Source organism: Schistocerca cancellata, chromosome 4 (assembly GCF_023864275.1).
Source record: "Schistocerca cancellata isolate TAMUIC-IGC-003103 chromosome 4, iqSchCanc2.1, whole genome shotgun sequence".
NCBI lineage: Eukaryota > Metazoa > Arthropoda > Insecta > Orthoptera > Acrididae > Schistocerca > Schistocerca cancellata.
In genome coordinates, this window is record NC_064629.1 from 755,790,135 (window position 1) to 755,804,289 (window position 14,155).

Here is a 14,155-nt window from a genome sequence, read left to right on the forward strand (position 1 = left end):
TCTGTTAAAAATAAATTTAATCTACATGCATGTACAGGGTAGACACAGAGCCTGTTGCAAAGCTAGATCACTGAAGGTTTCTGCTACACAGTAAAACTATATGTGTAGGAAACTAATGACAGTTTTTATAGGATAGTCTCATGAAGTCAACAACACTTATGTCTACTTAAACATTCCTGTTTGTTTTAAACATGGTATAGTTATGTTATCGTCTCATCATTATGTGTCAGCCCACAGAAAATTTCTGTATCACATTCTACATGTAATTCAAGAAATTATTAACAAGATTAGTAGAAATACAGTAGAAGAAACTGCAAGTAGTTCAAGCCCATACAAATCTTTCTCGTAACATGGGCTATTAAACACCATGAGGAAATGTACATCCACTTCTGCTGGTGATGGGGAGAAAAAGGGAGTATGCACAATCACTGTAAGTTTGAAGCTATATTCTTCTTCTTATTGATGCTGAGTCATTATCAGTTGCAAATGAGACTGCATGAAATTGCAGGTCGAAGTATGTCGTCATGTACTGTGCTGCTATATATTATTTACAGTTTCAACTAGACAGCGTTGTCCATCAGATTAAGTCCAAGGTTTGGGCACAGCTAAATAACTGTACAACACAAATAAATATCTCAACAAATGCTGAAGAAAAATTGTAAAGTCTTCAAAATTTTTGCTATCAAGGCAAGGATAAATTATGAACAGGCATCAGACCTTCTTATGATGTGAAAAAACAACTGTTCATCAATTTTATTTGTACTAAATTATGCTGTAACCAAAGCACATACTTGAGGAAATAGTTGTTTGTATTTTTAAAATTTATAAGTTAACTTCAGAAAATATTCAGTTGATTCAATGAGTCATATTAACAATTTTATCGCCTGTTTTTTATTATTATTTGTTCTCCTGATCTTTGTCACAAAATCTGTAGGCTGAAGAGCGGCATACTAAGCTGCTGCCAGCCCGCCCCCTTCGGGGTGAATTGAAATTCAATAAAGGAAAAAAAAAAAAAAATCATATTAACTTCATCAAACTATCTCACTGAGAGAGTACTAACAAAAAGTGTGGGCACTTCAGTGTAATGACCATATAGTAGTTCATGAGTAGATTTTCATTATAGTTTGTAGAACTTAGTATCCACATCATATACTTTACAGTTAAGATTAAACTGCTCCTGCCTTACTTCCCAATGGTCTGTCATGTTTATAGATGTTTCAGTTAATGTGCCTTTAGTAACACTGAGCAGATGAAGGGAGAACATAATATCCAAATTGTTTTGGCATCTATGGTCTTATTTAGAATTTTTTGAGTATAATGGCATCCATGTTTATAGTCTGCTTAGTCCTGGTAGAGCATTTACAAACATAATAACAATAGCCATGATTACTTCCATTACGTAACACTGGAAGTCCATTAAGAAGCCACATTCATGACACAAAAACATTGGTGACATTTCTTGAACTGCACTTCTCAACCAAATAGGCCTAGCAAAGGTTCATAAGATGTGGCATCTAGGATAGAATGCCCTCACTCAAAAATATCTCTCTTACATCTGTACACGTAATTTATAAACAGAAACTTTTTAATGTCTCACATATTAACATTGTTTAATTGCCACAAGACTGTAAAAACAGTCTGATTGGACCAAAATTTTCCATCCTACATAAAATTAATTCAGTTCAAATGTTGCAGATCAACTAAATTTAAGAAAATACTTGTTTTATTACACATCTGTAAAATCATGTCGACATTTTTTTCTTCCACGTTACCAACAGGTCAGTTTCAAAATTGACTAATTCACTAATGAGAAACAATGAATTATGTTATGAATGTTTCATTGTGGACACAATTCAACACTGAGCAAGAATTTAACTAAGGTAGAAACGTACCATAGTTTCTAGATGCTCCTTTGATGTCTGCGTCATTATTTCTTTGTAGTCACTTGAGAACTCGTCACGGTACAAAATATAATAATAGTCAATGGTGTTGTAGAATTCTGTAGGCCTTTCCCACTGTAGGTATATTGTGTCATGTGAATGGCAGGTTACATTCAAAATTTGAGGAGCACTTGGCCCTTTCACATCTGTTTTGTGGTATATTGCTGCAGATGGTTCTCCTTCGTATTTCCCAGTAAACGCTTTCAGCCATATCTTGTAATCTGTGAACGGCTCTGCAACAAAAAAAAAAGTGTCACCCGAGTACACCACTAGCTAAGGAAAATCACATTACATGTTTTCCACTGCACCGATGTTTTTAAGGTGGAAATACTGTAAGAGAGTGATTACTGATCTTCAGCATGATGTTACTACCATTTTATTGACAATTTGTACAATTGTAGCTTCCAGAAGTGCTTTATTCTGTGTATGCTTTCTAGGTTTCAAATGTGTCTGTTGATGTTGCAGTTACTACTAAACATATGGCAACTGTCTTTCATTGTGGCACTCGTGAACTTTGAGTCAAAAATTTGTCTTCTGCTGCCACATTTATGGAAAAAAACAATTTGCTGTACGTACTTCTGTGGATGTTTCCACTGCAATTAACATACTTTGGCCTACATTTAGGTTACTTCTGTGCTACTACTCCATGCCTGCCTCAATGCTTCAGATCTTCTCACATTTATTCTTCACAAAACTATGTTTTATGGACTTTTATGAGAAAGTTTCAAGGCATACATTTGAATCAGGAATATATTTAAAGTTTCCTGTTGTTCTGTTACCAGTATTGGATAATAGTGATGTGTATTATTACTGGTGACAAGTACAAATGTTGGAATATCTGAGTTAAGACACAATCCCCGACATAAACAAATTCAGATTGACTTTGATACATCGTAGCTTTGTAAATCTTTACGTATCAGTATTTAAAATTAGATTTGTACTTGTAAAGCCACAGCAACATCCATAACAAATGGCACATAACAGCAGCACAGTCCACCTTCTTATCGATAAATGAATCACAGACCAAAAGTTTTGTTGGCGACCTCTACAGAAAAGGTATACTTTCCTAACACTCTACCAGTGAGCCACAGTCTGCAGCTTTCCTTTATTTCGATTGTGTTGCTATGGTAGTAGATGCAAATATTTGACAGCTTTAAAACCACCAGAAGCGTGTGACTCACACTGTAAGAAGTTATCATTTAATCTCGTTCAATCACGAGCTCAAGTGTGGTCACGCAGTGTTAAAGAGGTGTTCAGGAGAACTGGGTCTTCCTGGGGTGCTGGTTGATTGTTTTATTTCCACGAAATGTAGCACGCAGAGACACGCATTGTTATTGAGTCGCGCAAATTTCAGTTATATCGACAGACGGGATGGACTGCTAGTGTTCTGTTGTTTCGTTAAACGCTACAGGCTGAAGGAGAAATGGAGTTACAACTTGAATGGGACTACTTCCGTGCGACGATGTTTAGGATTGAATGCAACACTATTTGGAATGACTTCAGCAGGCTCTTGGTGACTCTTGAGATCCAATCAGCAGCAGTATGTAAGATCTTGCATGATAATTTCCGGTTTAAAAAACTCTGCAGTCGTTGGATATGGCGCAGTCTGGCGCCTAAGCAGGCAAACTCCGCGCGTTGAATGCCGCCAGTAAATGACAGAACAATTAGATTCTAGACTATTAAAAGCAGTATTTATCATCACAATTGGTGATGAAAGATAACTGTACCAATTTGGGCCTGAAACGGTGCTACTTCCGTGAGGTAACCCTACACCGGAAGACGTGCATTACCCTATAGACCAACCGTGCATCAGGTGAGTGATGGTAATACCGAGGCGGCACCAAAGTCCCTACGCTGGGAGCATTTCCAACAGGATTGGTTGTATTTTGCGGAAATATTATGCAAAATGTGTCTTCCGACCACCATCTAAGATTAGAATTCTTTTAGATTCCGTAAAGGAATCTTGGTTTGTGTAAGGCGGGTAGCTATCGTATTTCTTGCAGTTGTGGCATGTCATATACTGATCAGATTATCATGCGTCACACATGCTTACAACAGCCGAGCAAATCTGCGATTGAATATTATCATTTTGACACCGGTCATCGTATGCAATATGACAATACGGAGATTCTGGCAAGCACTTCCAGCTAATGAGATAACGTTACTAAGGAAACAGTTGAAATTAAATTACCAAGTAACCTTATAAATAGATCTGGCGATATTTGTTTAAATTCTGCGTGAAAGCCTGCTCTCCCCCTCGTCCAATAACAAAAGGACAGAGTTAATGCTACGTCATCAGCTGGTTATTAATTTTCGCTATCGATAACTTCTGACGTTGGTCATCTTTGGTTGTGTGCTGGCGCTAGTGTCTGCAGTGTGTGTGAAGCATTTACCTCCGTTCCGAGTAACTGCAAAATGCATAGGTTATGGAGAGTACTTCGAAATTATGAAAGTGTTAAGTTTCTAAAAATGATAATTAAGCTAAAAAATAAAGCCGTCTTCAACCTGAAGGTTGTTTGAACACCATAGTGCTTTACAGTGAGGTGATAAAAGTCATGAGATACTTCCCAATACGATGTCGGACATCCTTGTGCCCGACATACTGCAGGAACTCGACTTGGCATGGAATCAACAAGCCGTTGGACGTCCCCTGCAGAAATACTGAGCCGCCGGCCGAAGTGGCCGTGCGGTTCTAGGCGCTGCAGTCTGGAACCGCGAGACCGCTACGGTCGCAGGTTCGAATCCTGCCTCGGGCATGGATGTGTGTGATGTCCTTAGGTTAGTTAGGTTTAACTAGTTCTAAGTTCTAGGGGACTAATGACCTCAGAAGTTGAGTCCCACAGTGCTCAGAGCCATTTGAACCATTTGAAATACTGAGCCATGCTGCCTCTATAGCCGTGCATAACTGCGAAAGAGTTGCCGGTGCACGAACTGACATCCCGATTATGTCCACAAATGTTTGATGGGATTCATATCGGGCGATCTGGGTGGTCAAATCTTTCGCTCGAATTGTCCAGCATGTTCTTCAAACCAATCGTGAACAGTTGTGGCCCGGTGACACCACGCATTGTCATCCGTAAAAATTCCATCGCTGACTGGCTGCAAATGGTCTCCAAGTAGCCGAACATAACCATTTCCAGTCAATGATAGGTTCAGTTGGGCCAGAGGACCCAGTCCATTGCAGGTAAACACTGTCCACACCATTATGGAGCGAACACCAGCTTGCACAGTACCTTGTTTACAACTTGAATCCATGCCTTAGTTGTGTCTGCACCACACTCGAACCCTGCCATCAGCTCTTACACTCGAACCCCGCCATCAGCTCTTACCAACTGAAACTGGGACTCATCTGGCCAGGCCACGGTTTTTCAGTCGTCTGGGGTCCAACCGATATGGTCACGAGCCCAGGAGAGGCGCTGCAGGCGATGGCGTGCTGTTGGCACAGGCACTCGCGTCGGTCGTTTGCTGTCATGACCTATTAACGCCAAATTTCGCCGCATTCTCCTAACGGATACGTTCATCGTACGTCCCATATTAATTTCTGCGATTAGTTCAGGCAGTGTTGTTTGTCTGTTAGCACTGACAATTCTACGCAAACGCCGCTGTTCTCGGTCGTTAAGTGAAGACTGTCGGCCACTACGTTGTCCTTCGTGAGAGACAATGCCTAAAATTTGGTATTCTCGGCACATTCTTGACACTGTGAATCTCGGAATATTGAGTTTCCTAACGATTTCCTGGCAACGGCCTTTCCGCAGTGGATACACCGGTTCCCGTGAGATCACCGAAGTTAAGCGCTGTCCGGCGTGGTCGGCACTTGGATGGGTGCCCATCCAGACCGCCATGCGCTGTTGCCATTTTTCGGGGTGCACTCAGCCTCGTGATGCCAATTGAGGAACTACTCGACCGAATAGTAGCGGCTTCGGTCAAGGATACCATCATAACGACCGGGAGAGCGGTGTGCTGACCCCACGCCCCTCCTGTCCGCATCCTCATCTGAGGATGACATGGCGGTCGGATGGTCCCGGTAGGCCACTCGTGGCCTGAAGACGGAGTGCTTTTTAACGATTTCCGAAATGAAATGTCACATGTCTCTAGCTCAAACTACCATGCCGCGTTCAGAGTCTGTTAATTCCCGTCGTGCGGGCATAATAATCACGTCGGAAACCTTTTTACTTGAATCATCTGAGTACAAACGACAGCTCTGCCAATGCACTGCTGTATTATACCTTGTGTACGCCGTACTACCGCCATCTCTGTATGTGCATATCGCTATCCCATGACTTTTGTCACCTCAGTGTACCAAGCATGGTCCTAATTGATATGCAGTTGCAGTCCTTCAGCCACTGAAATGACTTACCCAGGCATTTCTATGGGGACCTACAGCATAACCTCGAGCATAACAAATCATTGCCATAAGTGAAAGAAGCAGTAAGTGAGAGAAAAATCCTATTCTAGAAACGACTGGTTTCGAATTAGCTTTTGGATTTCTAGTTCAGGGCCTATCCACTTTTTTATACATACATTTTTAACCACTACTTTTCATTAGTTCCTGACACTTCATGAGCGTGCCAATTAAGAAAGTAGAACCAAAACTTTGTGTGTCCTCTCGTATTCAGTGGTATCAGTTTTCATCTGGCAAAACATTTAAGCACTCGTTAACTCTGGATGTCACTTCCATCCCTGTGACAAATCGGTGAAAGGCACAGAACGTGAGTCCTCCGCGGGACAGCATGCTTCGTGTTCCCGTGAATGTTGCTGTCCGAAACGAAGTTTCCTTCCTTCGCTTCTCACAACCCCTTCTAAAATAGACCAAGAAAAAGCACGCGTACTGCTTGGCTCAGCATGCAATTTCTCAGTGTGCCTAACTGAGGGTGTACAGCGGTCTTACTTCAACAAGATTAGTATCCACTAATGAGTAATCGAGTCAGAGAAGAATTCTTGTACAGTGTAGCGTAACTTTAAGCCCTGATGATGACGATGGCCTATGGCTCGTCTTAGTATCAACACCATACGAAGCCATATGGTACTGGAGAGCCATACTGATCTATTACCGCTCAACAGGCTCTCAACACTCGCTGAGATAGATCAGAGCGGAGTCCAAGACGCATACATCCATCTTCTCAGCAGCTTAGATGTCCGCTGTACTATCGTCTACTGCGTGAATGACCCCAGATTCCATAATCTCGTAGGGTTCACAAAATTTGAGATCAAGTGGCTTCTGGCACCATGTAGGTAATCGGTTTATCCATGCCCTCTAACAAAATTCGGGAGTGACAGAGGCAAGTGATTTTGCAGCAGCTGCACGCTTCGTTTGCGTCTGAGGAACGAAATAAGACCTTTTTATCCGAAATAACCGTTTCCCATATAATGAAATCGCCACCGAACTGAGCCGTCCCAAATGACAAGCCGGCCAGTGTGGCCGAGCAGTTCTAGGCGCTTCAGTCTGGAACCGCGCGACCGCTACGGTCGCAGGTTCGAATCCTACCTCGGGCATGGATGTGTGTGATGTCCTTAGGTTAGTTAGGTTTAAGTAGTTCTAAGGTCTAGGGGACCGATGACCTCTGATGTTAAGTCCCACAGTGCTCAGAGCCATTTGAACCATTTTGAACCAAATGACAACAGAAATGCGTAATATGATGCCCTTTCCGAGACAGTCACTCATGCTCGCCTCTGTAACAGACGTCGCCAACGCAAGCTTCTACATCTACAGCTGCATACATATTCCACCAGCCTCCGTGCGGTGCGTGGCTGAGGGTACCCTATACCACTAAAAGTCATTTCCTTTCCTGTTCCAAGCTAAAACTGAGCGAGGGAAAAATGAGAATCTATACGCCTCCCTAGTTTCTCGTATCTTCGTGGTACTTACGCGAAATGTATGTCGGCGGCAGTAGAATTGCTCTGCAGTCAGCTTGAAAAATCGAGTCTCTAAATTTTCTCAATAGTGTTCCTCGAAAATAACGCCACCTTTCCTCCAGGGATACCCATTTGAGTTCCCGAAGGATGTCCGTAAGATTTGCGTATTGTTCGAACTTTCCGGTAACAAATCTAACAGCCCACCTCTGAATGGCTTCGCTGTCTTCCTTTAATCCGACCTGGTACGGATCCCAAATGCTCGAGCAGTACTTACAAATATATCGCACTAGCGTCCTATATGTGGTCTTCTTTACAAATGAACCACAGTTTCCCAAAATTCTTCCAATAGACCAAAGTCGACCATTCGCCTTTCCTACCACAGTCCTCATATGTCCGTTTTATTTCATATCGCTTTGCAACATTAACCCCAAATATTTAAACGAGGTGGCTGTGTCAAGCACGATAATACTAACGTTGTATCTCAAGATTACTCATCCGCATTAACTTACATTTTTTTCAATTTATAGCTAGCTGTCAAACCGCCACACCAACTAGAAATTTAGTCTAAATCGTCTAGTATCCTCCTAAAGTCACTCAACTTTGACACCTTCCAACACATCACAGCATCACCAGCAAACAGTCGCAGCCTGGTGCTCACCCTGGCCGTCAGAAGATTTATGCGTATAGAGAATAACAGAGGTTCTGTCACACTTGCCTGCGGCACTCCTGACGATACCTTTGTCTCTGGTGAACACTCGCCGTCGAGCATAATTTAAGAAGTCTTAGAGCCACTCATATACACTCCTGGAAATGGAAAGAAGAGCACATTGACACCGGTGTGTCAGACCCACCATACTTGCTCCGGACACTGCGAGAGGGCTGTACAAGCAATGATCACACGCGCGGCACAGCGGCCACACCAGGAACCGCGGTGTTGGCCGTCGAATGGCGCTAGCTGCGCAGCATTTGTGCACCGCCGCCGTCAGTGTCAGCCAGTTTGCCGTGGCATACGGAGCTCCATCGCAGTCTTTAACACTGGTAGCATGTCGCGACAGCGTGGACGTGAACCGTATGTGCAGTTGACGGACTTTGAGCGAGGGCGTATAGTGGGCATGCGGGAGGCCGGGTGGACGTACCGCCGAATTGCTCAACACGTGGGGCGTGAGGTCTCCACAGTACATCAATGTTGTCGCCAGTGGTCGGCGGAAGGTGCACGTGCCCGTCGACCTGGGACCGGACCGCAGCGACGCACGGATGCACGCCAAGACCGTAGGATCCTACGCAGTGCCGTAGGGGACCGCACCGCCACTTCCCAGCAAATTAGGGACACTGTTGCTCCTGGGGTATCGGCGAGGACCATTCCCAACCGTCTCCATGAAGCTGGGCTACGGTCCCGCGCACCGTTAGGCCGTCTTCCGCTCACGCCCCAACATCGTGCAGCCCGCCTCCAGTGGTGTCGCGACAGGCGTGAATGGAGGGACGAATGGAGACGTGTCGTCTTCAGCGATGAGAGTCGCTTCTGCCTTGGTGCCAATGATGGTCGTATGCGTGTTTGGCGCCGTGCAGGTGAGCGCCACAATCAGGACTGCATACGACCGAGGCACACAGGGCCAACACCCGGCATCATGGTGTGGGGAGCGATCTCCTACACTGGCCATACACCACTGGTGATCGTCGAGGGGACACTGAATAGTGCACGGTACATCCAAACCGTCATCGAACCCATCGTTCTACCATTCCTAGACCGGCAAGGGAACTTGCTGTTCCAACAGGACAATGCACGTCCGCATGTATCCCGTGCCACCCAACGTGCTCTAGAAGGTGTAAGTCAACTACCCTGGCCAGCAAGATCTCCGGATCTGTCCCCCATTGAGCATGTTTGGGACTGGATGAAGCGTCGTCTCACGCGGTCTGCACGTCCAGCACGAACGCTGGTCCAACTGAGGCGCCAGGTGGAAATGACATGGCAAGCCGTTCCACATGACTACATCCAGCATCTCTACGATCGTCTCCATGGGAGAATAGCAGCCTGCATTGCTGCGAAAGGTGGATATACACTGTACTAGTGCCGACATTGTGCATGCTCTGTTGCCTGTGTCTATGTGGCTGTGGTTCTGTCAGTGTGATCATGTGATGTATCTGACCCCAGGAATGTGTCAATAAAGTTTCCCCTTCCTGGGACAATGAATTCACGGTGTTCTTATTTCAATTTCCAGGAGTGTATGTGGGAAACTATTCCATATGCTCGTACCTTCGTTAACAGTCTGCAGTGGGGCACCATGTCAAATGCCTTCCGGAAATCTAGAAATATATTACTTGCCTGTTGCCCCTCATCTATAGTTCGCAGTTTATCATGTGAGAAAAGGGCAAGCTGAGTTTTGCACGAGCGATGCTTTCTAAAATCGTGCTGGATCGTGAGCATAAGCTTGTCGGTCTCAAGAAAATTTATTATGTTTGAACTGAGAATATGTTCAAGGATTCCGCAGCAAACTGATGTTAGGGATATTGGCCTGCAATTTTGCAGATCTGTTCTTCTAACCTTCTTATATACAGGAGTCACCAGGACACGTTTCCAGTCGCTTCGGACTTTCGCTGGGCGTGAGATTCGCCATAAATGCAAGCTTATTAAGGGGCCAACGTGCGGTACCGCTCGACTCGGAGGAACCCGGTTCGAATCTGGTGGTGAAAGAAACATTTATCACCAGTAATTGGCGGGATGGAGAGGGCGGGGGGGGGGGGGAGGGGGGGGGAGATGAGAGGAGATGGTGGCGTAAGGTTCGCGATCGTTAGTCCGTGACCATAGCATCTCTGGGTCCGTAGCCTGGTGTTGCTTCTGATATTCTCACCAGAAACTACGCCCAAACCAGTTTAGGTATGCTGCAAACATATATTCCTGCATGATAGAACCTAATCGTGACAACATCGTGACCCATAAGAAAAAAGAAAGTTTGTTTAAAGAGCAACGAAACTCTGGAAACAGCTAAAAGCTTTACACAAAATTAAGGAATTACAAACTTTTGTAATGCTGATCGAACTGGGAGTGAAACATCACACTGCTTTTTGTTATAACATAGTTTGTTTTATTAATTCAAATTTGCATGCGGAAATCTGTAAGCACTGGAGAGAACGTTACCACCTAAGATATTAAAACTCGGAGAGCGAAAAAGCTCTTTCAAAAACTCTTAAGCGAAACAACGTTTCGACAGTGTGATGGTGTCTTCTATAACGGCGAAGAGATGGTTGTGAGTAGTATGGCTGCTCCCATTATGTTCGTCCTATACAGCCCTCTGGCCCATCTGTTCCACTTCTACAGATTCATTGCAATTTTCCAGAATCATTTCAACAAATCGAAGTCTGCAAACTAATTCTGCAATGAATCTAAGGCTTTCACTCGCCTTACCTGAAAAATATTTTCTGTGTTAGTTTCATTTTATATATACTGCGCAACATAATTAATGGGTCACTTTTTTAAAGAACCTCGCAATTGTCTCCCACTGCGTTGCAAAAGTTTGCAGTTTGGCTCAGAGGTGTCTACAACATACCTGTGCAACGCTGCCAGGGCGTGATACCCTGCGACACCATCCTTGGGCTCGCCGAAGCTTCAAACAGCAAAAAAAGAAGCAGAGGCTCAGAAGTTCATGTGGGATGTAACGTGGGTTAATGATGTCACATTGGTACCAAACTTCACCACAGTTCTGTCCAACGCTACTGTGGGCTTGTCACACGGTGTGGCGGTCACCACAACTGCTCTTACTGGCCCAGTAGAAGAGAACTCTGAAAAGGAGGTTGGGTTGCGAAAGGTGGAGTAATTTTGATCTTCCCTTATGTTTCATGTATTACTCCTCTCGTGAAAAATCCAAGTTATCTTCTCCCCTTTGTGCGTTTCCGCCATTTTGAAAAAACCGCTTCTTCGGTTTCTCTTCAGTAACCCGCTTCCAATGCATTTTGGGCAAAAATACCCCATTATCAATTTTAAAGGACGTTAAATTTCCTGCAAGTTTCATACACAACATGTTGGGAAATTAGGAACAGCTACTGAGATAAGCGGCTGTGAAATCTGCAAAAATATCAAGAAAAATGGTTCAGATGGCTCTAAGCACTATGGGACTTAACATCTGAGGTCATGAGTCCCCTAGACTTAGAACTACTTAAACCTAATTAATCTAAGGACGTCACACACATCCATGCCCGAGGCAGGATTCGAACCTGCGACCGTAACTGCCGCGTGGTTCCGGACTGAAGCGCCTAGAAACGCTCGACCACATCTGCCGGCAAATACCAAGAAATCGCAGAAAGTTTATGTAAGTGGTTTTGCCTTAATAACTTATTTTAGTGCAGTTTTGTGCACAATACATTACAACCAGTGTTGTAGAATGTTTAATTTCCTTCATGGTTCATAAAAAAAATATTTGTAGTTACAGCCTACACAGCCGAGAAATACTGCGTTAGCGATTTTAGTGAAAATGGACTCTAAGTTGAAAATAACATCCTCAGTTAAAATAGTATTCCCGAATGTAAGGCCATCTTTAATCTATTATGTATGCGATATGTAGATGTGGTTCATGCGATTCATGTAATTTCTAGGGAATGCATTCACACAGGGACAAAATCTATATTTTACTCTGTCTTCGCGCACTTTACATGTGACATAGAAAAGGTAAAAAGTGAAGTTTATGTAGCGGATGGTGGCTACCTCCTCCACAGAGTTCACTGGAAACAAAGCGAATGTTTTTCCGCTACTTTTTAAAAAAATTGTGACCTACGTACAGCGATATCATGGCCAAAATGCTGTGGCAGCCTTCGGTGGGTACCCCACAGAAGAAAATAAAAGGAGCACAAAAAGCGCCGAAAGAGCTTGTCGTTCTTTGATAGAACCATGTTTCCGCAGATGCCAATGGATATTTTTTTACCGAATGAAAAAAGAAAAAAAAAATCCCGTATCATCTCATTGCTTCAGAAGGAATTTCAGCGAGTAGAAATGGTCACCAAGCAGGCAACAGAAGATAAGGATATGTTAATTGTGAAAACATCAATTTCGTTGTCTTCTGAACACGATTCTGTTGTTGATATTCGAGGAAATGTTGATCTTTTGGTATTGGTGACGGCCTGAACGCCAGACAATGTGTTCTTTTGCAAATCTGGAAGGGGTAACACAGGACATGCGCTGTACTGCAAAACACCCTCCAAATATAAAGATATTGGAAAACATTATATTTCTGCATGCAATAAGTGGTTGCGATACAACCTCCACTCTGTATGGATAGGGAAGAACTAAATTTTGCAACACACTTGGGACTGATGCTTCGCACAATAAAAGTGTTTCCATTTTCAAAGAACCAGCTGCAGAAAAGAGGAAGACCGTGAAAGTAATTGTAACTTTCTCGTGGCAATTTGTAGGGGGTTGCCTAACACTTCTATAGATGAGTTGTAATATCTTTGCTTTTCTGAAGCTGCTAGAAACACCAAATTCAATTTGGCACTCCCACCTCCAACAAGGGATGCAGTTCAGTATCATGACTATAGAACTTATCTGCAACTTCAAACGTGGATGGGGTATGAAAAAGACCCAGTTGAGGGCAGTGGGGCTGAAGAATGATATTGGTGGTCTAATGAATAAAGAACCAGCTCCACTGGCATTGCTGAACACGATTTCAAGCCAATACAAAAAGACTTGTGGCAAAAAAAAAAAAAAAATCCACTGTATTTGTTCAGCGTGGATTCGAATCATGCGGGAATGCTCCAAGGGTTGAATTCTACATGGAAGAAGACGAATTAGATAATCTACTGCTGAATGGTCGAAGTGAAGAAATGTACAATTGCACTACATCTGAGCCAAAACAACAGAAGTCCTTGAAATTTAACTTAAAATTTTGTATATACCACTAACATAAAATTTAAGATCTATTTCTAAATTGTATTTTGTTCAAATGTACAGATATGTAAAAGTGTTGAAAATTTGTTTTTCCTATTCAAAAGTACCTATTATCCAGAAATTATATGAATTTCATGAACTACATGTATGTATTACATATCACTTAAAGACGATTTTACATTTAGGAGTACTACTTTGGACTGAGGATGATATTTTCAGTTTAGGGTCCACTTTCACTATAACTGTTAATGCGTCGGCGTGTACAGGCAGTAATTACAAATATTTTGTCCCGCTCATCTCCGGTCGGGACTCAGTTCGCGTGTATTAGCTCTAGAATTACCACAGTTATCAAAGTAACATGAATCTTGAAGGAAATTAAATCCTCTAGAACAGTGGTTGTTATGCGTTGTGCACAAACCTGCACTACAAATTATTAAGGCGAAACTACCGACACATCAAACTTTTTGTGATTTCTTGATATTATTGCACA

General features: G+C 43.2%; 1 protein-coding gene across 3 annotated transcripts in view; it reads right to left on the bottom strand.

Moving 5' to 3' along the window:
* LOC126184515 (tyrosine-protein phosphatase 99A-like) overlaps positions 1-14,155 on the bottom strand; it is a 472,724-nt gene that overhangs the window by 145,584 nt on the left and 312,985 nt on the right. For 2 of the 3 annotated variants that reach the window (XM_049926908.1, XM_049926907.1), the window contains exon 3: positions 1,893-2,173. The exons of the other annotated variant lie outside the window; for it this stretch is intronic. In XM_049926908.1, coding sequence (XP_049782865.1) covers positions 1,893-2,173 — 281 coding nt within the window. The remainder of the gene's footprint in view (positions 1-1,892; positions 2,174-14,155) is intronic. 3 annotated transcript variants of the gene reach the window in all.